A 19,384-nucleotide genomic window follows, 5' to 3' on the forward strand; every position below is an offset into this window, starting at 1 on the left:
GCGCAGCTCGTTACCCGACTCCTCAAGAGTGTTTACACCCGGACACTGCGTAACCAGCAACTTTCCAGGCGAGGGGGATCCCGGGGTCGGGAACCCCAGTTCGGGGCGGGGAGGGGGTGCGGGCCAGCCCCAGGCTCTCTACCATTGGCCGGCCGTCACGTGGCGGGGCGCGGCGGCCGGAGTCTCGAGCGGGATGGCGGCGGCGCGGGACGCGGACGTGGAACCTGGGGACCCTGAGGGGCGCGCGGCAGCGCGGCCGCTGCTCACCGACCTCTACCAGGCCACCATGGCTCTGGGCTACTGGCGAGCGGGCCGGGCGCGGGAAGCCGCTGAGTTCGAGCTCTTCTTCCGCCGCTGCCCGTTCGGCGGCGCCTTCGCCCTGGCAGCGGGGCTGCGCGACTGCGTGCGCTTCCTGCGCGCCTTCCGCCTGCGGGACGCAGGTAGTGGCCCTTGTCCGCCCCAGCGAGCCCATACCCCGTCCCCAGCCCGCGCCCAGCCCATGTGTGACTGTCGCCCCCAGACGTGCAGTTTTTGGCCTCGGTGCTGCCCGCGGACACAGACCCTGCCTTCTTCGCGCACCTTCGAGCCCTTGACTGCTCCGGGGTGACGGTGCGGGCCCTGCCTGAGGGCTCTCTTGCCTTCCCCGGCGTGAGTGCGGGGTCGAGTGGCAGGAGCGGGGCGGGCGCGCAGGGACGGGCCGGGCGGGGCTGACAGTCCTTCCTTCAGGTGCCGCTGCTGCAGGTGTCGGGGCCGCTGCTGGTGGTGCAGCTGCTGGAGACGCCGCTGCTCTGCCTGGTCAGCTACGCCAGGTTGGCGCGCGGGGATTCGGCGGGGCAGACCCAGGCGCTCGAGGTGGTCCGGAAGGAGCTCGGGAGGAGGCGAGGCGGCGCGGGGTGGGGGCGGGGCGCCGCGGGGTGGAGCGCTGGACTGGGGCTCCCGTTGTTAGGAAACCTTTGAGGGCAGGACTCTGGGGCCCATAAACGGGTTCCCGGGGAGGGGTAAAGGAAGGCTGGGAGCGGGAGCCCCAGACCCCAGGGTAACTCCAGCCGGCCCGATGGTTTCATGACCCTATCCCCGGGTCCCCTGCTGGCTTCCTTCCGCAGCCTTGTGGCCACCAACGCTGCACGGCTTCGCCTGATCGCTGGACCAGAGAAGCGGCTCCTGGAAATGGGGCTGCGGCGCGCTCAGGGTCCCGACGGGGGCCTCACAGCCTCCACCTACAGCTACATGGGCGGTGCGTGAGGGGCAACGAAGGCTGGGGTGGGAGGAGATCCCTCAGGAAGACACAGACCCCCCTGAAGTCCCCAACCCTGCCTGACTCCCTCCCTTCACCTAGGATTCGACAGCAGCAGCAACGTGCTAGCAGGGCAGCTGCGGGGAGTGCCAGTGGCCGGGACCCTGGCACATTCCTTTGTCACTTCTTTTTTGGGCACTGAAGTGCCCCCTGACCCGGTCAGTAACTCCTTTCCTCCTCCACTCACCCCAGAAGTCAGACCCCAAAACCAATCCTCACCCAGGGCTCCTGGGCCCCAGACATCTACTGTTCTCTTCTACAGATGTTGGCTCCGGCTGCAGGTGAGGGCTCCCGGGTGGACCTGCCCGCCCGTGTGGAGGTCTGGCTGGAGCGTGTGTGTGCCCACCTGGGACTGGGGGTCCAGGAGCCGCATCGGGGGGAGCGGGCAGCCTTCGTGGCCTATGCTCTGGCCTTCCCCCAAGCCTTCCAGGGCCTTCTGGACTCCTACAGCGTGCGGCGGTGAGGACCGGGCATTTGGCCAGGGGGCGCTCTGCAGAGCAGGGGCAGACCTCCAAGCCCTTTGTCTGTCTGCAGGAGTGGTCTTCCCAACTTCCTGGCTGTGGCCCTGGCACTAGGGGAGCTGGGCTACCATGCGGTGGGCGTGAGATTGGACAGTGGAGATCTGCTCCAGCAGGCCCTAGAGATCCGTGGAGTCTTCCGGACCACTGCAGCCCTGTGGGTCCCCCTTGGGGGTGCAGAGTCCCAGCTGGGAGGCTGCTTTCGGGAGCCAGAATGTTGGAACACTGGTCTCTGGGTTGCTGGTTCATTGGAGTTTTGACCTGGAGAGAAGGGAGGTAGCTGATGGGAAAATCATATGACCAGGGGACCAGGGTGACAGGACAGTGCTGCTCAAAGATGCCTATTGTGTCCCTTCCCAGGTTCCAGGTACCCTGGCTGGAGTCAGTCCGCATTGCCGTCAGCAACAACATTGACGAGGAAGAGCTGGCCCGGCTGGTCCAGGAGGTGGGGGTGGAGTGCAAAGGGGATTGGGAGGGGTGCTGTGCCCCCTGCCAGGTTCTGGCTGAGCTCACTGCCACCCTCACCTGCCCCCCAGGGCAGCGAAGTGGATGTCATAGGTATTGGCACCAGTGTGGTCACCTGCCCCCGGCAGCCATTCCTGGGCTGTGTCTACAAGGTGAGGATGGGGTCTGGAGACCAGCTGGAGGCTGACCCATGGTGCGTGAGGGTCCAGCCACCCCAGCATGCTCTCCCCGCAGCTGGTGTCTGTGGGGGGCCAGCCACGAATGAAGCTGACAGAAGACTCTGAGAAGCAGACACTGCCTGGGAGCAAGGCTGCCTTCCGGCTCCTGGGCTCTGATGGTGAGGACCCTCACATCCTGGCCCGCTGTCCTCCTTTTAGGGACCCACCCCCACCCACCCCTGCCATTATCCCTCCCCTCCTCCACATGCAGGTTCTCTGCTGTTGGACCTGCTGCAGTTGGCGGAGGAACCAGCACCCCAGGCTGGGCAGGAACTGAAGGTCTGGCCCCGAGGGTCCCAGGAGCCCCACACCGTGAGCCCGGCACATGTCGAGCCCCTGCTGCAGCTCTGGCTTCAGCACGGCCAGGTGACAAGCCTCATCCATTCCTCAGTCTGCACCTTCACCCCGAATCCTGACCTCAACCCTGAGCCAGTGCCTGAGATGCCTCCTCTCTTCCCTCTTCCCCCAGCTGTGCCAGCCTCTCCCAACCCTAGCTGAGTCTAGAGCCTATGCCCAGCAGTCCTTGAGCTGCCTCAGCCCTGCCCACAGTTGGCTGGAGAACCCCACTTTGTGCCAGGTGGGTGCATGCCCCATCACGGCCGGCCCTGTGTCCCCGGCCCCAATGGTCCCCACCTGCCACGTCCTCTTGCCCTGCAGGTGGCGCTGTCGGAGAAGCTGCAGGCCCTGGTGGACAGTCTGAGTGCTGGAGGCCCCCCATGAGAATCCCCTGTGTCACAACATGAGTCACTAACCATCCTCTACAACTTGTCATGTGTCACGTGTCATTTGTCTGCCCAGTCTGCTTCCCATTCTGTCTCCTAGGCCCCCCAGAGTCAGGAGAGACAGCTCCAAGCCAAGGCCCTGGGGGCAGCGAGGCAAGCTAACAGGCTGGGCCATGACTTAGGAGCTGGGCACAGGGAGGCAGACCTGAAGCTGCAGATGGTAGGGCCACAGGTAGAAGGGGACTTTGGTGTCCACCTGGCAATAGGGGAGTTCCTGCAGAAATCTGCTTTCCTAGAGGCAGGTCCATGGGGGCACTCCCTGTGTCCAAACGTAGGTCAGTAAGGACATCTTAGGCTTAAGAGGCCAAGGGACTTAGCTCCTGACCTAGCAGCTCTGGGCAGCAAGGCAGGGAGGTTGGGTGTCACGGACTGGAGCCTGCACTAGAGCCAGCAAAGTCCCTGGTAGGTGGCTCCAGCTCCAGATGCCTGCCCAGTGGTCCTAGGTCTGCTTGTACCCCCTTGCAGGCACCCTGGGCTCTGTCTGCTTTAGACTTGGACTCGGGAGGAAACACTCAGGGGGAAGCTTTAAGCTGGGCTGGAAGCACAGGGCGGGAACTGGCATGAGGTGGCACAAGGATGTGCCGGCTCAATGAGTGCTTTGGGAGGTATTCAGCCTGACCTGTTCATCCGGCTCCCCTGGGGCTCAGGGCTGGGCAGGGCTTCCTGGGGTATTGGGTGAGGGTGGAGGGTGGGAATTTGGGGCCCATCAGGCCAGCCCTGCGAAGCCAGGGCTTGGGAGATAGAGACTCACAAACTCACCTACACACCCAGAGGCCATAGTTCTCAAGTGTGCACTTCCTAGGTGCAAGGACCAAGGGACCTGGTGGCCTACTGAGGTGGAATGTGGAGGGCAGCACCCAGAACTGACCAAGTCCTATAGTAGCCAGCCACCACCACTTGTTTGTCCTGCCCCAGGGCTGGTGACCACTCGTCCAAACATCACCGGGCTGGCTGGCTTGGCCTGGTGTGCAGTGAGGGTGGCCTGACCTGGCTGCTCCTCTAAGGCTGAATCAGATGAGGCCTTGGCTCAGGCTTCTGAATCCTGCTGGACCAACATGGGCTGTCTACACTTGCCCAGGGTCCCCCACTAGAGGGGCTGGAGGTCAGGGCCAAGGGCCCTTCTTTGCCTTCCCCTTGCTAACCACCCCACCAGGGTATCCAGCCCCTTCCTCAGGGTCCTGGGTATCAGACCCAGACGCTCGGGCTGCAAGCCAACAGTTCACCACCAGCAACCAGGAAGGGGCCCTTATCAAGGCCTTTCTGGGGACACCCATGTTGCACCCCAGCCCCCTTCCACCCCTGAACTCCGGCTCACCTGCGCACGCGCCACCACGCCTGTCTGGGGCCCGCCTGGGCCTGCTTCTAGGTCAGGCCGGGCAGACTTCTCGGAAGGAACTGTGGCAGGTGCTGCCGAACCTGGCTGAGCATCTGGGAGTGTGGGGTGGCCATGGCTGGGGGCGTGTGGGGCTGGGCCCGGGGGGCCCCTGTTGGGGGACTTACCCTGACAGCTCTGGCTGAAGGGATCCGAGCCAGCCAGGGGCAGCCCCCGCCACCCCATTCCATGGACCCCCTCCCTGAGCCCCAGGAGCTGGAATCCGAGGCTGGAGCTCAGGGCCAGGTGCCTACCCCAGCCTCTGAGGCCGAGCCCGGCAGTGCAGCCGCTGTCCCCACAGCTGACAGTGAGACCTGCTCCCCACGTAGTACCCGGGAGAGAGCCCCTGAGGGACCCCACCAGGTGAGACTCAAGGGAGGGAGGGCCAGAGACCAGCCTGGGGGCCCACAGCTCCTCCGGGGACTCCCCTGTGCTCTAAGTCTCCTGGGGTTCCTGGAGCAGCAGGGAAGGAAAGGTGTGGAGCTAGGTGGGGAGAAGAGAGGAACTGCAGGTAAAATGGGCTGGATGGCCATGGAGGGGCCTGGGGATATTATGGGAAGCTGTGTGGGGAGTGGGATGGGGGTGGGAAATGTGTGTGTGTGTGTGTGTGTGTGTGTGTGTGTGTGTGTGTGTGTGTGTGTGTGTGTGTGTGTGTGTGTGTGTGTGTGTGGAGGGGGTCAAGGATAGCTGGGGGGCTGGGAGAAACTTGCGACTTCACCCCACCAACTCTGTCCTAGGCCTACCAGAGCTCCTGGGAGGAGGGGGTCCTCGCCGACCTAGCCTTGTACACGGCTGCCTGCCTGGAGGAAGCTGGCTTTGCTGGGACCCAGGCGACAGCGCTCACCCTGTCCTCGGCACTGGAAGCTCGGGGAGAGCGGCTGGAAGACCAGGTCAGCTCTCCACCACCTGGCCTCCCTGCCCATCCTGCCCCCTTTCCACAGGGTCCTTCCCCACCCCCACCCCCTTCTCTCTTCCAGCCGTGCCCCCCCAAGGACAGTGCATTAGAGCCAGCAGCGTCATGCCCACCGCCTTGGGCAGGCACAGGCTGCCGGTGCCCTGTCGGGATGGTGCTGCCAGAGGATAATTGGGGGTCGAGGAGGCCTGATGGTGGCTTCTGCCTCCTCCACCCAGGTGCACGCCCTGGTACGCGGGCTGCTGGCGCAGGTGCCCAGCCTGGCCGAAGGGAGGCCCCGGCGCGCAGCCCTGCGGGTACTGAGCGCACTGGCCCTAGAGCACGCGAGGGATGTGGTGTTCGAGCTGCTGCCGCACTCGCTGCCCCCGGACAGGTAAGCCCCACCCCCACTGCCCCAGCGGCTTCCTTCCGGCTTCCCCGCTTGGACGCAAGCCTGGTGGAGGGGCAGAGGCTCCAATTACATGCCTCTCGGCCCCTGCCCCCACATCTACCCCTCATCTCTCCTTTAGTTCAGCAAACTGCTCCCCGCATGCCCCCTTCCACCTTCTGGAGTTTGGGGGCTGGATTCCTGGCTTGGCGTGTCCTCCTCTCTTGGGGTAGCTGGGCTTCTGTGCCCCGAACTCCCCAGCCCCCATTCTGTGGTTAATTCACCCCCAGGAGATTAGTTTTTATTTTGAAAATAATGCCATGTTGATTTGCATATCTCAGACCCCATATGAGCTGTGGTCACTCATCTCTGGGGTATGGTTTACCCTCCCCTTCACCTACCCCCACCCCTGGTCCCCGCTGGAGTCCTAGTGGCTGCCTCCACCCTGATCTCAGGGACTGGCCTGTGTCCCCTCCCAGCAGGCCCACGCTGGGCCCGTATCTCATGCCACCCCCGCGCCCCCAGGGCAGCGACTGAGCTGTGGTGCAGCCTGAGCAGAAACCATCGTGTGAATGCACAGGTACTGGTGCAACTGCTGTGGGCGTTGAAGAGACCCGCACGGCCCGAGCAGGATACCCTGGCGGTAGGTGGTTCCAGCCCGGCTCTGAGGGACAAAGAGTCTGGCCGCGGGGTAGGGACAGCCGATTGGGACCTGAATCACCCACTGCAGATAGTGCTGCACGGGTCCGAGGTTCCATCCCGTCCTGCCTGCAGCGTGCGCCCATCCCTCTGGCCCAACTTGGCCACAGGCTTACACAGAGCCTGAGGGGGCTGGTTGCTCCGCAGGCCACACGTGCTCTTGGGGAGATGCTGGCTGTGTCAGGCTGCGTGGGCGCCACGCGGGGCTTCTACCCACACCTGCTGCTGGCGCTGGTCACGCAGCTGCATCAGCTGGCCCGCAGCATGCACTCCCCAGACAGCCCCAAGGTCTGGGCCCTGTCCCACCGAGGACCACCGCACAGCCATGCCAGGTGAGGGGTGACACCGGAGGTGGGGGGCCGGGCCGGCGCGCCCACGTGGCCCGCCCTGCGTATTCGCCGGCCTCCTCCACCCCATCCAGCTGCACCGTGGAAGCCTTGAAGGCCCTGCTCACCGGCGACGGCTGCCGTATGGTGGTCACGTGCATGGAGCAGGCAGGAGGCTGGAGGAGGCTGGTGGGAGCCCACACCCACCTGGAGGGCGTGCTGCTGCTGGCCAGGTGAGCCGGGGCATGAGGGAGGCCGGAGGGGGGGTGCTTCTTGAGGAGTGAGCCCGAAGCGGAGGGCGCGCTCCCACGTCCACCCCACTGCAGTGCCATGGTGGTGCACGCCGACCATCACCTGCGAGGCCTCTTCGCCGACCTGCTTCCCCGGCTGCGTAGTACTGACGACACGCAGCGTCTCACGGCCATGGCCTTCTTCACCGGGGTGAGCGCGCTTCCCCGCCCGGCGCTCTGGGACTGGTGGTGAGGGTGACAGGGGCCTTGACCTTTTTTAGTAGCGCGGGGCCGGCACTGGGGCGGCGTAGGCTGACCGCGTCTCCCCCCGCCCAGCTGCTGCAGAGCCGGCCCACGGCGCGGCTCCTGCGCGAGGAAGCCATCGTGGAGCGCCTGCGCACCTGGCAGGGCGACCCCGAGCCCACCGTGCGCTGGCTCGGCCTGCTGGGCCTGGGCCACCTGGCGCTCAACCGCCGGAAGGTGAGGCGGCGGGGGCGGGCGGGGCCGGCGGGGGCGGGGCCTGCGCGGGGCCGCCCACGAGTCAACTGCCCCCGCAGGTGCGGCTGGTGAACACACTGCTGCCGCCGCTCCTCGGCGCTCTGGGCGAGGGCGACGCCCGGCTCGTGGGCGCGGCGCTGGGCGCGCTGCGGAGGCTCCTGCAGCGGCCGCGGGCGCCCGTGCGGGTCCTGAGCGCCGAGCTGGGACCGCGACTCCCGCCGCTGCTGGAAGACGTGAGCATCGCCCCGCCCCGGGCCCCATCCCCCAGGGCACCCACCTCCTTCCTCCCTCGACGCCGGGGGCCCGGGACCCGGTTTTCCGCCCGGGCCCGTCCTGACCGCACTCTCCCACGCAGGCCCGGGACTCGGTCCGCGCCTCGGCGGTCGGGCTCCTCGGGTTGCTGGTGCGCCGGGGCCGCGGCGGGCTCCGCGTGGGTCTCCGCGGCCCGCTGCGGAAACTAGTGCTGGAAAGTCTGGTGCCCTTGCTGCTGCGCCTGCACGACCCCAGCCGAGACGCCGCCGAGGTCAGCCGCCCCGGGGACTGTTCCCCCCCGACCCTATCCACGCACCCCCAGCCCAGCTTCCCACCCCTTCCCACGGTTGCATGTGGGGAACTGTGACGGCCCCCAGGCGCATGGGGCAGGGTTTCCCTGGGCCTCCCTCGCTGAGTTCCTCCACCTCTCCTTGTGGCCCGATCCGCTTCCGGAATCACGACTCTGCTCCCTCCCCCATCCCAGAGCTCAGAGTGGACCCTGGCTCGCTGTGACCAGGCCCTGCATTGGGGCCTGCTGGAGGAGATGGTCACCATGGCACACTATGACAGCCCCGAGGCCCTAAGCCGAGTGTGTGGCCGCCTGGTCAGTGGGGAAGGACAGCGAGGGTCACGCCCAGCTCCCAGTTCCACCCTGTATTTCCCAGCCCCAGAGGGTGGCCCCAGCCACGGCCTGCCCTCCAAATCTGTGCTCCCATTCTCCCAGCCAAGCCTGGCCTCAGGCCCCACTGCCCTACCTCAGGGGTACCCCAGGGACCCCAGCCCCTGTGCCCACCTCGGTGGCCTCCTCTCCTCCCATCCTTCCACCCCCACCCCTTTGGCTCCCCTGTCCTGCTGTGAGCCTTTCTGTCCCCAGGTACAGCGATATCCGAGCTATGTATCCAACTTCCTGAGCCAGACCCAGGGCTACCTGCGGAGCCCGCAGGACCCCCTGCGCCTGGCGGCCACCGTGCTCATAGGTATGACCAGCACTAGCATTCACACGGCTCTGACACCCAGGGCTTTGGGGCTGGGCTTTGGAACCTGCGCTCACAGTTTGTTTTGGTCCAGGCTTCTTCGTCCACCACGCAAGCCCCCGGCGAGTAAGCCAGGACCTGCTGGACGCCCTGCTCCAGGGTGAGGATGCTGCTCGCCTGCCACTCCCAAGCATGGGGTCCTGGAGAGGCCACAGGGGCCAGGGAAGGAGCATGGGGAGAGAGTGGGAGAGGGGGGTGGACAGCGAGGAGCCCCTCCCGCTCCTGCCTCAGCCATCCTCTTCTGCAGATCTGCGGCAGCTGCAGAGCGACCTGGAGCCTGCGGTACGTGCCGCAGCACATGTGTCCACACAGCAGGTGACGCTGCTGGCCCGGGCGCGGGGCCATCCCCGGGGCCTGCGCCTTGCCCGCCTTGTCCCACGCCGCACCCGCCCAGCCCGGCCCCCTCCGGTCTACGCTGACAGCCCCTTCCAGCCGCGGAGCCTGGCGGGCCGCTGGGGCAGCTCAGGACCTGGCTGAGCCTGGCGGGCATGACCCCAGAGCTGACAGACCCTGGCTGCTCTCTGCCCGTCCAGGGCCCACTCCTCATGCCCGGGCCTGTGGCTTGCTGGATGGCAGGATCTCCTGGCTCCCAATAGCCCAGACTCACATGCCCTGTTCCCTTGGCTCCAGAGGTACCGTCTGTCCTCTGCCCATAGCTGCTGGTCACATTCCCACTCCTGCTCATCATGTCAGGCCAGGTCTGAGCATCGCCCTTCCAGAAGGCATCCCCTGACCTTCCTGCGGGGTTGGCGTCTCCTGCGGACACCACAGGCCTGGGGTTATACCTACAAGTTCAGGTGTGGGGGGCTGTGAGTCCCTCTGGCTTCTCGCCCTCCCAGCCCTTTCTGAGGAGGGCTGGGGGACATTTGTCCCCAGACCAGAAGGCCCTTCCCGCCCATCTCCTGCCCACATAGAAATGCATGAAGTAAACATGTGTGGATGGAGCTGGTCAGGAGTCTGTCTGGGCCTGTGATAAGCTGCAGCCAGGGTCTAAGGTCGGGGTGCAGTCCAGGGCTGCAGGTACAGCAACAGGTGGCCGGCAGGAAGGTTATTCTGTGGCAGGGTTGAAGTTCAGGTAGGTGCAGGGAGCAGGCTCATGGCCCAGGTGTTCTCTGAGGCAAAGAGAAGCTATGTTGCGACCCAGTGCCCCAGGCCCAGTTGGGGACTCCTGCCTTCAGGCCTCTCCCAGCACAGGATAAGGCTCTGTGGGGGCGGGAGCAGGGTTCTGTGTTTGGTTTGCATCCCCCAAAGCAGACGTACGAATGGAGTTAAATGTACCAGGAATCGTTCCAGAGAGAAACCTGGGTAGCCAGGCCCCCACAAAGGAAAGAAGATGGGGGAAGCATTGTGGGCTCCCACGCAGCCTTTGGGCCACCTCTGGGGACCAGTCGAGCAGGAGGGTTGGGTTTCCAGGCCAGGAGCCAGGACCCTGTAGTTGAGTCGACAAGGAACATCAGCGGCCCCCCACAGCCCCCACACAAAGTCTGGACCCCAGAAAGGGCTCCCCATGGCCTTAATCAGTGCCCTCAGTAGCAGCCCCCAAGGGGAGATGCTCACTGCCCACCAAGCACAGCCTTCCCCTCACTTCAGGGTGCTGCTGGGCGGTCCAGCAGGCAGACCAAAGGGGACCACCACGGATCCCACAGAAAAGCCAATGGGGGCTCAGCCGGTGTAAGCAGGTAGCCCCATGCCTCCTCTCTCCAGGACTAAGTGGAAACGCCCCACCTGCCCTAGGTGTCAGCTTCATCCCAGGTGCCCGCCGCAACTCGGCCAGAAGACGCAACTCGGCCAGAAGACGCAGGGGCCCAGGCAGGGTGGGGCCTGGCCCAAAGCGGTGCCCAAGAGAGGCTCCTGGAGGGAAAACCTCAAGGGTGAAGGCCAGGAAGGGAGGGTGGGTAGGTGGCCACGGCACTACCTGGCCTTTGATACGCTCTCTTCCTGCCTTAGTTTCTCAGCTGCTAAAACAAGTTCCATCCAACGGGTGGGCTTCACAAAGGGAAGTTATTGGCTCACGGTTTCAGAGGCGAGGCTGGCTTCCTCCGTGGGGCGGTATCGTCTGCCTGCTGCCATCCTTGGCTTTGCTGTCACATGGCTTTGCTGTCACATGGAGCTGTCCTCTCCTCTCTCTTCCTGATTCCAGTGACTTCTGGCTTCTTGCTTCTCCGGTGGCTTCTCCTAACATGCCGGATTTCCTTGGCTCCTAAGGCTCTCTGTCATACTGGGTCAAGGCCCACCAATCCAGTGTGCCCTCACCCTAACTAACAGCACCTCCAAACCCCTACTTACAGGGGGGCTCCCATCCACAGGGCCAGGGGCAGGGCCCAGGACATGCCTTTTTTTTTTTCCAATTGTGAAAAATAACATACATACAAGAAAGCAATAAATTTCAAAGAACATCACAACAATGAGTTATAGAACAGATTTCAAAGTTTGGTACGATTACAGTTCCACAATTTTAGGTTTTTCCTTCTGGTTGATTCAAGATACTGGAGACAAAAATAAGTATCAATATAGGGTGGGCCACGGTGGTTCAGCAGGCAGAGTTCTCACCTGCCATGCCAGAGACCCGGGTTTGATTCCCGGTGCCTGCCCATGCAAAAAATATATATTAATGAAATGATTCAAGAGTCATACTCATTTGTTAAATCCTATCTTGTGTTTTGTAAGTCTACCTTCTCGGCTAATCTTTTTTAAGATTATTTATTGTTTATTGATATATATTGTATATTCACATACCATGTAATCATCCAAAGTATACAATCAATGGTTCACAATATCCTATAGCTGTACATTGATCATCACAAGTATTTTTAAAATGTTTTGTGAAAAATAACATACAAAAAAAGCAATACATTTCAAAGGACATTGCAACAATTAGTTGTAGAACAGATTTCAGAGTTTGGTATGGGTTACAATTCTACAACTTTAGGGTTTTACTTCTAGCTGCTCTGAGATACTGGAGACAAAGAAATAACAATACAATGATTCAGCAATCGTACTCATTTGTTAAACCCGACCTTCTCTGTATAACTCCATCACTTCTGATCTTTCTCCCGCTCTTTAGGGGTTTTTGAGCTATGGCCATTCTAACTTGTTCATGTTGGAAGGGGCTGTGGATAATATGGGATAAGAGGATGGGACCAGGTGATGGAACATGCCTTTTGTGGGGGACACGACTCAATCCCCAATTCCTCCTTTCCAGAGAAAGTTTTCCTGCCTTGCCCGGGTTAGTCTGGAGGTTTTGGGGGTTTTTTTGTATGCTATATGCCCGGGGTCACATTTCATTCTTTTTCCACGTGACTATCCCACCATTTGTTAAATTTTTGTTTGTTTTTTCTGCTTGTTTGTCTTTGGGAAGAGCACAGGCTGGGAATCGAACCTGGGTCTCCCACATGGCAGGCAAGAATTCTACCACTCAACTACCCTTACACTCCCAACAGATGTTTTTATTGAGGTGAAATTCCCACCGCATACAATGAACTACCTTTAAGTGGATGGTTTTGGTATTTAGAGCTCTCCCCAGCACTTGTCACCCCATCGAGACACCCTGAAGCTTCTCACTTGAGAGTGTTGGGGGGGTCTCTAGATTTCAGTGAGCTGGGTATTTTGGATGCCAGTGGTGAGAAAAGTAGCTCATGTTCTTAACTCCTTCAGCTTGTCAAGGAACATGTGCAGCATTTCCTCACGCTCCAACAGGAGTGCCATCGCAGCCGTGGAACTCAGGGCTGCTAAAGCTACTCTAGACCCGTCCTTCTTTTCAGTTGGAATATATTGAAACAGACAAACATGTTAACATCAGAAAAAGCTCTTGCCAATTGGAGGATCTTCTTAACCTACTCAGCAATTAAAGTTTTGGGGGAGTTATTATTATAACACAAGTAAACTTGGCACCTATAAAAATCAGTTCTGGTTTTTGAAAGAGCTATCCAAATATATCATCTTTTTAATGTTACTCATCTATTGAAAAGATCCTTTATTCTATGATTTGCTTAAACCCTTAAATAAATTGCGCTTTGAAGGATTACGAGTAATCCATTTTTAAATTCAGGTACATACATCACTGTTGTACCTGGGTTTTCCTGGGGTTTCATTTCCCAGCCAAAGTGGAGCCCACGGTGCCTTCTCTTTGGGAAGTCCTGCAAGTTGGGTGTCAGAGTGCTGCACTGTGACAAAGGGGGCCCCTGAAGGTGGGCTGGCCTGCGCGGTAGACGTGCTGCCTAAACCTGCAGGGTTGGAGGACGAGCTGCTGGCTGGAGCAGTCATCCCACAGCCCTGCCCCAGTACTCCCGGTAGCCCCAGCAGGCCAAGGGTGGGTAGGCCCTCTCAAATGCATGGTCCCAGGTCCCAGAATTGTCCTGGTGTACTCTGTCTAGCCTAAATGGCTGGCCTGCACCAGAGGTGGTGGGCCCAAGTAGGGGGCAGAGGTACCAGGCCAGGCCCCAAGTATGGGGGATGCAGGGCCATGGGGGGCAGATGCCTGCTTTTGGCTCCCACACCCCTCTCTGTCAGGGTGAACACAGACCTCCCATCCCAGATCTAGGACCCTTGAAAACCTCAGAGGCCGGTCTTCCTTGATGCATCATGTATTTATTGAGTGGCCCCAGTGGAGAGCAGCCATGCAGCTGGGTTGGGCTCCTAGCCAAAGCTGTTGCTCCTTCCCCAGGTTGGCAGTGGGTGGGCCCGAGCACCACCCTGTGCGGCCTGGGAGCCATCCGAGCCGCAGTGGGTGGTCAGGCAGGCTAACTGGGCTCCTGTCCCAGCTGCAGGAGCAGTGCCAGGGAGGCAAAGAGCGCACACACGAGGCCCTGGGCGTCAGGGTCCCAGGATACCTGTGGGGCATCCACCTGTAGTTGGAGGCCACACTCCTCCAGCAGGACCCAACCGGGTACCTCCTCACTCCAGCCGCCCCCCAGGAGCCTTGGTGGCAGCGACACAGCCCTGGGCTCCTGCCAGGGAACACTCTGCTCCAAGAGGCTCTCCACCTGCCAGGACAGGGTGGAAGCCTTACAGGTGGGCTGGCTCCCAGGAACCCACTGCCCCAAAGCCCCAGGCATCCAGCGCCCCACCCACATCACCCCTTCCCAGATGCACCCAGGGGGTTGCACAGTAGGCCCATCCCCTCCCCTTATACCACACCCTCTCACCAGCTCGAGCTGGCCGGGCAAGGCCCCTGTCTCCAGCGCTCGGGCCATCAGCAGGTGCTGGGTTTCACTCAGCGCTGGGGAGAGGCCTCAGGTAAGAGGGGATTCTGGAAGGCCCTAGCTGGGGCAGCCCATGTCCCTCCTCTCTGCCTCCCGTGCTCCTCTTGGGGTACAGCTGCCCTGCCCACCCCCAGCTCCCCTCACCGGTCAGTGCGCCCAGCAGATAGACGATAGGGAGGGCGAGTTCCTCTACTACGTGTCTGGAGGAGAGCACCACGCATTCGATGACCATGCCCACCAGGCCGTCCTGAGGCTCCACCTGCCCGCAGCTCAGCCCCTGCTCCAGCTGGGCACAGGGCACAGAGGTAAGCCCGGCCTGTCCCCAGCCTCCCCGGCTGGGTCCCTCAGCCCCACCACGGCCTGCTCACCGCCTCCTCCAGGGCTTGAAGAGCCGGCCCGTCCTGCAGCAGCTTCCCCATGGCCCCCAGCAGCACTTGGCGCAGCCTGCATGACAGGTGTTTCAGGTCCTGGCACCTGGCCTGCACCTCTGCCCGCAGACCCGCAAGATCTTCAGTGACTGCTGCCCATTCCTCAGCAAACCCATCTGTGGGGACAGAGGGCTGGGGTCACCTAGGTGCCCACTAGGACCTTGGAGAACCTTGGTCAGGAAGTGTGGTCCCCAAGACCTGGAACCCCAGGGGCGGTCAAGAGACACTGACCTGCTTGGATCGTGAAGTGGCGGCGGACAGCCCGCATAAAAGAGGAAAAGCCCCAGGCTTGCTGCGGCTGGCTGGCCTCATGAGAGGCGAGCGTCTTAGCTGGGGATGCTGCATCGGCTGGAGAGGAAGGGCAAGGTGTGGGGTGCAGGAGCCCCGAGCCAGGGAGGGCTGGGGCCTGGCTGCCTCTCTGCTCCCCCACTGTGTGTGTATGTGGGGGTTGCCCCCACAATAGGCCACCCCATGTCCTCAGTACCCAGAGGACCTCCACCACCCAAGGGAGTGCACTGCCCCTCCTGTCCCCACTGGAAAGGCCCTGCTGGAGGGGAGGCAGGAGCAGTGGCCTCACCTGCTGAAAGCTGCCTGAAGGTTCTCTGTTTATTGTCCAGGAAGAAGAGGATGTCTGGCAGGAGGTGAGAGCACCCACTGGAGGAGGCAGGTCAGCTCCCTGCCGTTCCTTCACCCCAGGAGCTCCCAGTCTCCCATACTTCAGGGCAGGGGTCCCCAGCCACCCCAGACCCAGGCAGTGGCACAGCCAGATGCCCGCAGCCCCCCTCCCCCCACCCCGATCTGGAGCCAGTGGCGCCTCCCAGGCCTCCCTGGCTCACCCTCTCGGCCCCTCGTTGACAGGCTCCAGGAAACCTGGGCCCAGAAAAGGCCGCCAGGTCGCACTCACCCCAGTCGGAGCCGATCACCAGCTGGGCCACCTGGAAGGCGAGGACGCTGCCAGAGGGGATGGTGACCGTCTTCTTGCGGCTCAGGTGGCCCTGGCCCTCGCCCTGCAGGATGGATGCAGGCTCAGGGGTGGGGCTGGGGACTGGGGGCCTGGTGGGCGGGGGTAGGGAGGTACCTGCTGCCACGTTGTTTCGGGGGTGTGCGGCAGTGTTGGGGTACAGCCAGAGAGTCTGGGGTGATCGTATGACGTGGGGATGGGGGCAAGGCACTCCCTGAGGCTCCTTGGCAGAGCCCTAGCCCTGCTGCCTGCAATGCCACCCCGGCTACCCCAACTCCCCGCCTGCTGCCGCGGCTCACACACCTGCAGGCACATGGCCCCGGGCAGCGTGAACTGGCCCGAACCCTCCTGCTTGTGGGTCCGCGTGACCTCCACCTCCTTCTGCGTCTGCAGCACCTCTGTCACCACGTACAGGTTGTCCCCGCATTTCCGCAGCTGCTGCAGGATCTTGTGCTCTGGCCGCCGCAGGCGCCTGGCAGGACAGCACAGGGAGCTCACACGACGCTCCAGCGGCCCCAGCACTCCCCTGACTCCGGGAGCCCCCTGCCCCTTGCTGTTCTTCCCAGGCTCCAGGCCTCTCCCCCACCCCCCACACCGCCTCAGGGCGATTCCGATGTCTCGGGCCAGCCGGGTCCTGGGGGCGCCCACCTCTCCCGGTGCAGGACCTCCCATGTGCTGGGCTCCACACGCAGCATGCACACGTCTGTGGAGGCACTGGAGCTGCCCGACACCGCGGCCCCACCAGCGATCCGCCCCTGCCCTGGGGCTGCCAGCTCCACGCCACCCTGCAGCTGCCCGTCCACGGCATCGTGGAAGTGGAAGAGGCCGCTACGCTGCAAGGCTGGGACAGAGCAGATCTGAGGCCCTGCCCACCCCAGCACAGGCACTGGCTGTGCACCCTTCAAGAAGTCCCTGCCCTTTGGAAGCAGAGCACCCGGGGACCCAGGGAGGCTGGGTGCAGGTGGCAAGTGGGCCCACTCTTCCTTGCCCAGGCCAGCTGGGGCTCGGTCCCCAGGTACCTGGCTCTGGGGCATCGGGTTCCAGGATGTCCCTGATGGTCAAGTTGAGGCATTTGTAGCGGGGTTTCCAGAACCACGAGCTGGACGGCTTCCTGCCTACAAGGCAGTAGGGCCGGAGGGTGGCGGAGCCACGCAGACTGTCCACTGCAATGAGCTCCCCATGGCGGTCCAGCTCCCGGAGCACGCTCCTGGCCACCCCCTCGAAGGCTGACGTCATGTTCCCAGGAGAAGAGTCAGGCTCTGTACCCTCAGGCTGGGAACAGGGACGGGTGCAGGTCGGTGCTTGGATGCCTCCAAGGGCAGTGACCTCTTTCCCTCCAAAACAGCCCCACCTGGCCTGTCTGGGATGCTCTGACTGGTGGAGAGCTGCCGTGTCCCCATCCTCCTGACCTGTCACCTTCCCTAGCCCTGCACTGACATAAAGAAACCGGGTGTCCACCCTGCTGTCCACCCATTCAGCTCCCTTGAGGGTTGAGTACCTCTGGGCCAGGATGTTGGACTTGGCCACTGCCACTCACGCTGTCTGGCCAGAGAGCCCGTGTGACAGCCGGGAGGCCCAAGACCTCTCAGCCCTGGGCGCCCACTGTGGCCTCCTCCCCACCAGCGTCCACCCAGCGTTCAGGAGCCTCCTGAGAGGCAGCCGCAGGGCAGTGGCAGGGTAAGGGCCGCCTCTGGGCGCATTCCCATTCAATGACTGTCCGCTGTCAAGAGGGGCCGCCTGGGAACCGGGCAGGGTCGCCCACAGGAAGGCCAGGCCAAAGTGCACCCAGTGTCCAGCTTGGGTCCCCTGGGGTCTTCTCTGGGCTGCAGACCCCATGAGCCACCCATAAAAAGCCTGACCTGCCACGTGGCGTGGGGCTGGAGGGCTGGGCCTGCGCCTCCTTTCTACAGGCCTACCCCACACCCGGAAGGCGCCTGGGGGCCCATCACAGAGTCCAACCCAAACCCAGTCCTGCCCGTCCCTGCCCTGCCACGAACAGGGAGTGGCGTCGCAGGTAGCCGTCAGGGACCAGTTCCGCCTCCCCGCCGGCTGCCTCCGGGCGCCAGGGGGAAGCCGCGACAGCTGCCGCAGCCTGGCCCGGGAAGGCTAGGGGCGCGCAGAGGGGCGCGGGGTGCCGCTCACCCTGACCGGGGGACGCCAAGGGATCCAGGACGCGCGGCGGATGAGACTGCTTTGCGCGCTGCGGCTGCACCTCCCCTGCCGGGAAACTCCGAACGGACCGCCCCAGGTGCCTAAACCCCAAAGTGAAACCACGTGGGCCTGACGCAGCCTCGTCTCCGCATCCGGAACCGCCCACAGCGACCCGACCCGCTGCACGCAGGGGAAAGGCCACCAGTAGTCAGGGCCTGTGCTGACCAGGACCCCTCCTCTAGCCGCTCCAGGGAATCTCCCTGGACCTCTCCCGGGGATCTTCCACTCCCCGGACGTTCCCCAGACCCCTTCCCGGGACCTTGCCGGAGCTCCTCCTGAAGCCTCTCCAGGGCATGCTTCCCAGGACCCCCTCCTGGAGCTGGGGCTGGGCAGGGTTAGCTGCAGGATGTTCCCTCCCCCTGGGGCCAGCCTGGCACCTGCTTCCTGTTAGCTGCAGCCTGGTGCTGAGGTTTTTGGTTGTTTCTTTCTGAGAAAGGACTCCCTGCAACGGTTTTGCAAATGTGGAGCTATAGCAAAGGATCTGAATAGGTAGTTTTCCCAAGAAGGTGTGCAAATGGCCAATAAGCACATGGAAAGACGCCCATCGTTGGCCATTAGGGAAATGCCAAACCTCAGTGGGAAATCATTTCACACCCTCTGAGGTGGCCAGAATAAAAGAGTCAGAGAATAATATGGTTAGTGGAGAAACCGGCGCCTCGTGCCCTGTTGGTGGACAGGTGAAATGGGGCGGCTGCTTTGTGGCTACGGCTCCTGAGAAGGTTAAATATGGAGTCATCTGTGACCTGGCATCCCACTCTGAGGTGGGTAATCAAGAGGCATGAAAGCAGTGTTCAGACAGAAATCATGTGTGTCCCAGCCATGTTACTCATACTAGCCTAAAGTGGCAACACCCAAATGTCCGTGACCAGCTGATGAATGGACACAAAATGCGGTGCATCCTGCAATGGGACAGCGTTCTGCCCTGAGAAATGGTGATATCCATTATAGGCTGCCAGGGCTGAGCCCAGACACGCAGCACTCAGCAAAAGAAGCCGGACGCAGAGGACATGTGTCTGATCCCACCTACAGGAAATGTTTGCAATAGGCAAATCTGTGGAAACAGAAAGTACCTTAGTGGATTCCTGGGACTGGGGGAAAGGAGAGATGGGGTGATGGTTATGGCGGCAGCCCTGCAAACAGGCCAAAACCACTGCCTTGTATACTTCAAAGGGGCACGTTGCGTGGCATGTGAATCACAGCTCCATAAAGCTGTTGCAAAAAACAAATTCTGGCTTAAAACTAAATAAATAATAGGGGGAACAAATGTTAAAATAAATCGAGTCGATTGCAATACTAGCGACCAATGAAAGGGAGTGCTGAGCCAGACGGGTCTCTGGTCCAGATAAGTCCTGAAACCTAGCCCAGCCTCTCCAGAACATCAGATAGTTCCATCTCCCTACCCCGTATTAGTGACAGACCCTTCCAATATCAAACATTTAGAATTGCCATAGCCCAAACCTTCCTAAAGAGAGAGATGGAAAGATCAAAGGTGATGGTAGAGTTATACAATGAAGATAAGAATTAACAAATGAATATGAACGCTGAATCATTAAATTGATATGTTTTAGACTCCAGTATTTCAGAACAACTAGAAGTAAAAACTAAAATTGGGAAA

The 19,384-nt window shown here is 61.8% G+C and overlaps 3 protein-coding genes across 4 annotated transcripts; 2 read left to right on the plus strand and 1 right to left on the minus strand.

The window, feature by feature from the left end:
* Nucleotides 1–172: 172 nt before the first annotated feature.
* NAPRT (nicotinate phosphoribosyltransferase) lies at nucleotides 173–3,261 on the plus strand. The gene is made up of 13 exons (XM_077166601.1): nucleotides 173–440; nucleotides 521–648; nucleotides 727–809; nucleotides 1,104–1,234; nucleotides 1,337–1,452; nucleotides 1,557–1,753; nucleotides 1,829–1,969; nucleotides 2,173–2,257; nucleotides 2,349–2,429; nucleotides 2,512–2,614; nucleotides 2,707–2,861; nucleotides 2,965–3,072; nucleotides 3,153–3,261. Exons 1-13 carry the CDS (start codon nucleotides 194–196, stop codon nucleotides 3,213–3,215), a joined length of 1,638 nt encoding a protein of 545 aa, XP_077022716.1. The 5' UTR covers nucleotides 173–193; the 3' UTR covers nucleotides 3,216–3,261.
* An 85-nt stretch (nucleotides 3,262–3,346) lies between these two features.
* Nucleotides 3,347–11,054, plus strand: MROH6 (maestro heat like repeat family member 6). Its single transcript, XM_077166605.1, has 14 exons — nucleotides 3,347–5,012; nucleotides 5,387–5,539; nucleotides 5,781–5,935; nucleotides 6,455–6,572; nucleotides 6,776–6,960; nucleotides 7,050–7,187; nucleotides 7,281–7,395; nucleotides 7,521–7,664; nucleotides 7,742–7,915; nucleotides 8,038–8,205; nucleotides 8,419–8,538; nucleotides 8,809–8,911; nucleotides 9,003–9,068; nucleotides 9,216–11,054. Exons 1-14 carry the CDS (start codon nucleotides 4,725–4,727, stop codon nucleotides 9,443–9,445), a joined length of 2,157 nt encoding a protein of 718 aa, XP_077022720.1. The 5' UTR covers nucleotides 3,347–4,724; the 3' UTR covers nucleotides 9,446–11,054.
* Nucleotides 11,055–11,654: 600 nt separating this feature from the next.
* On the minus strand, nucleotides 11,655–18,107 carry GSDMD (gasdermin D). 2 transcript variants are annotated; one of them, XM_077166602.1, is made up of 12 exons: nucleotides 18,029–18,106; nucleotides 17,701–17,810; nucleotides 16,578–16,830; nucleotides 16,207–16,399; nucleotides 15,862–16,030; nucleotides 15,502–15,604; nucleotides 15,175–15,228; nucleotides 14,829–14,945; nucleotides 14,538–14,713; nucleotides 14,314–14,455; nucleotides 14,113–14,186; nucleotides 11,655–13,950 (listed from the first exon to the last, which is right to left on the minus strand). In XM_077166602.1, the coding sequence occupies exons 3-12, from the start codon at nucleotides 16,792–16,794 to the stop codon at nucleotides 13,708–13,710; spliced, it is 1,488 nt and encodes a 495-aa protein (XP_077022717.1). In that variant the 5' UTR covers nucleotides 16,795–16,830; nucleotides 17,701–17,810; nucleotides 18,029–18,106; the 3' UTR covers nucleotides 11,655–13,707. The 2 variants fall into 2 exon arrangements, with proteins under 2 accessions (XP_077022717.1, XP_077022719.1); XM_077166604.1 differs by lacking the exon at nucleotides 14,829–14,945 and having other exon boundaries at nucleotides 18,029–18,107.
* Nucleotides 18,108–19,384: the final 1,277 nt, after the last annotated feature.

This window comes from Tamandua tetradactyla, chromosome 6 (assembly GCF_023851605.1).
Source record: "Tamandua tetradactyla isolate mTamTet1 chromosome 6, mTamTet1.pri, whole genome shotgun sequence".
Taxonomy (NCBI): Eukaryota; Metazoa; Chordata; class Mammalia; order Pilosa; family Myrmecophagidae; genus Tamandua; species Tamandua tetradactyla.

Coding starts and splice junctions, on each gene's coding strand:
- NAPRT (XM_077166601.1), top strand. CDS start 194: ATGGCGGCGGCGCGGGACGCGGACGTGGAACCTGGGGACCCTGAGGGG. Junction 649..726: donor GCTCTCTTGCCTTCCCCGGC/GTGAGTGCGGGG, acceptor TCCTTCCTTCAG/GTGCCGCTGCTGCAGGTGTC. Junction 810..1,103: donor TGCCTGGTCAGCTACGCCAG/GTTGGCGCGCGG, acceptor TTCCTTCCGCAG/CCTTGTGGCCACCAACGCTG.
- MROH6 (XM_077166605.1), top strand. CDS start 4,725: ATGGCTGGGGGCGTGTGGGGCTGGGCCCGGGGGGCCCCTGTTGGGGGA. Junction 7,665..7,741: donor TGGCGCTCAACCGCCGGAAG/GTGAGGCGGCGG, acceptor CTGCCCCCGCAG/GTGCGGCTGGTGAACACACT. Junction 7,916..8,037: donor TCCCGCCGCTGCTGGAAGAC/GTGAGCATCGCC, acceptor TCTCCCACGCAG/GCCCGGGACTCGGTCCGCGC.
- GSDMD (XM_077166602.1), bottom strand. CDS start 16,794: ATGACGTCAGCCTTCGAGGGGGTGGCCAGGAGCGTGCTCCGGGAGCTG. Junction 16,400..16,577: donor ACCCGATGCCCCAGAGCCAG/GTACCTGGGGAC, acceptor GCTCTGTCCCAG/CCTTGCAGCGTAGCGGCCTC. Junction 14,946..15,174: donor CTTCAGGCAGCTTTCAGCAG/GTGAGGCCACTG, acceptor CTTCCTCTCCAG/CCGATGCAGCATCCCCAGCT.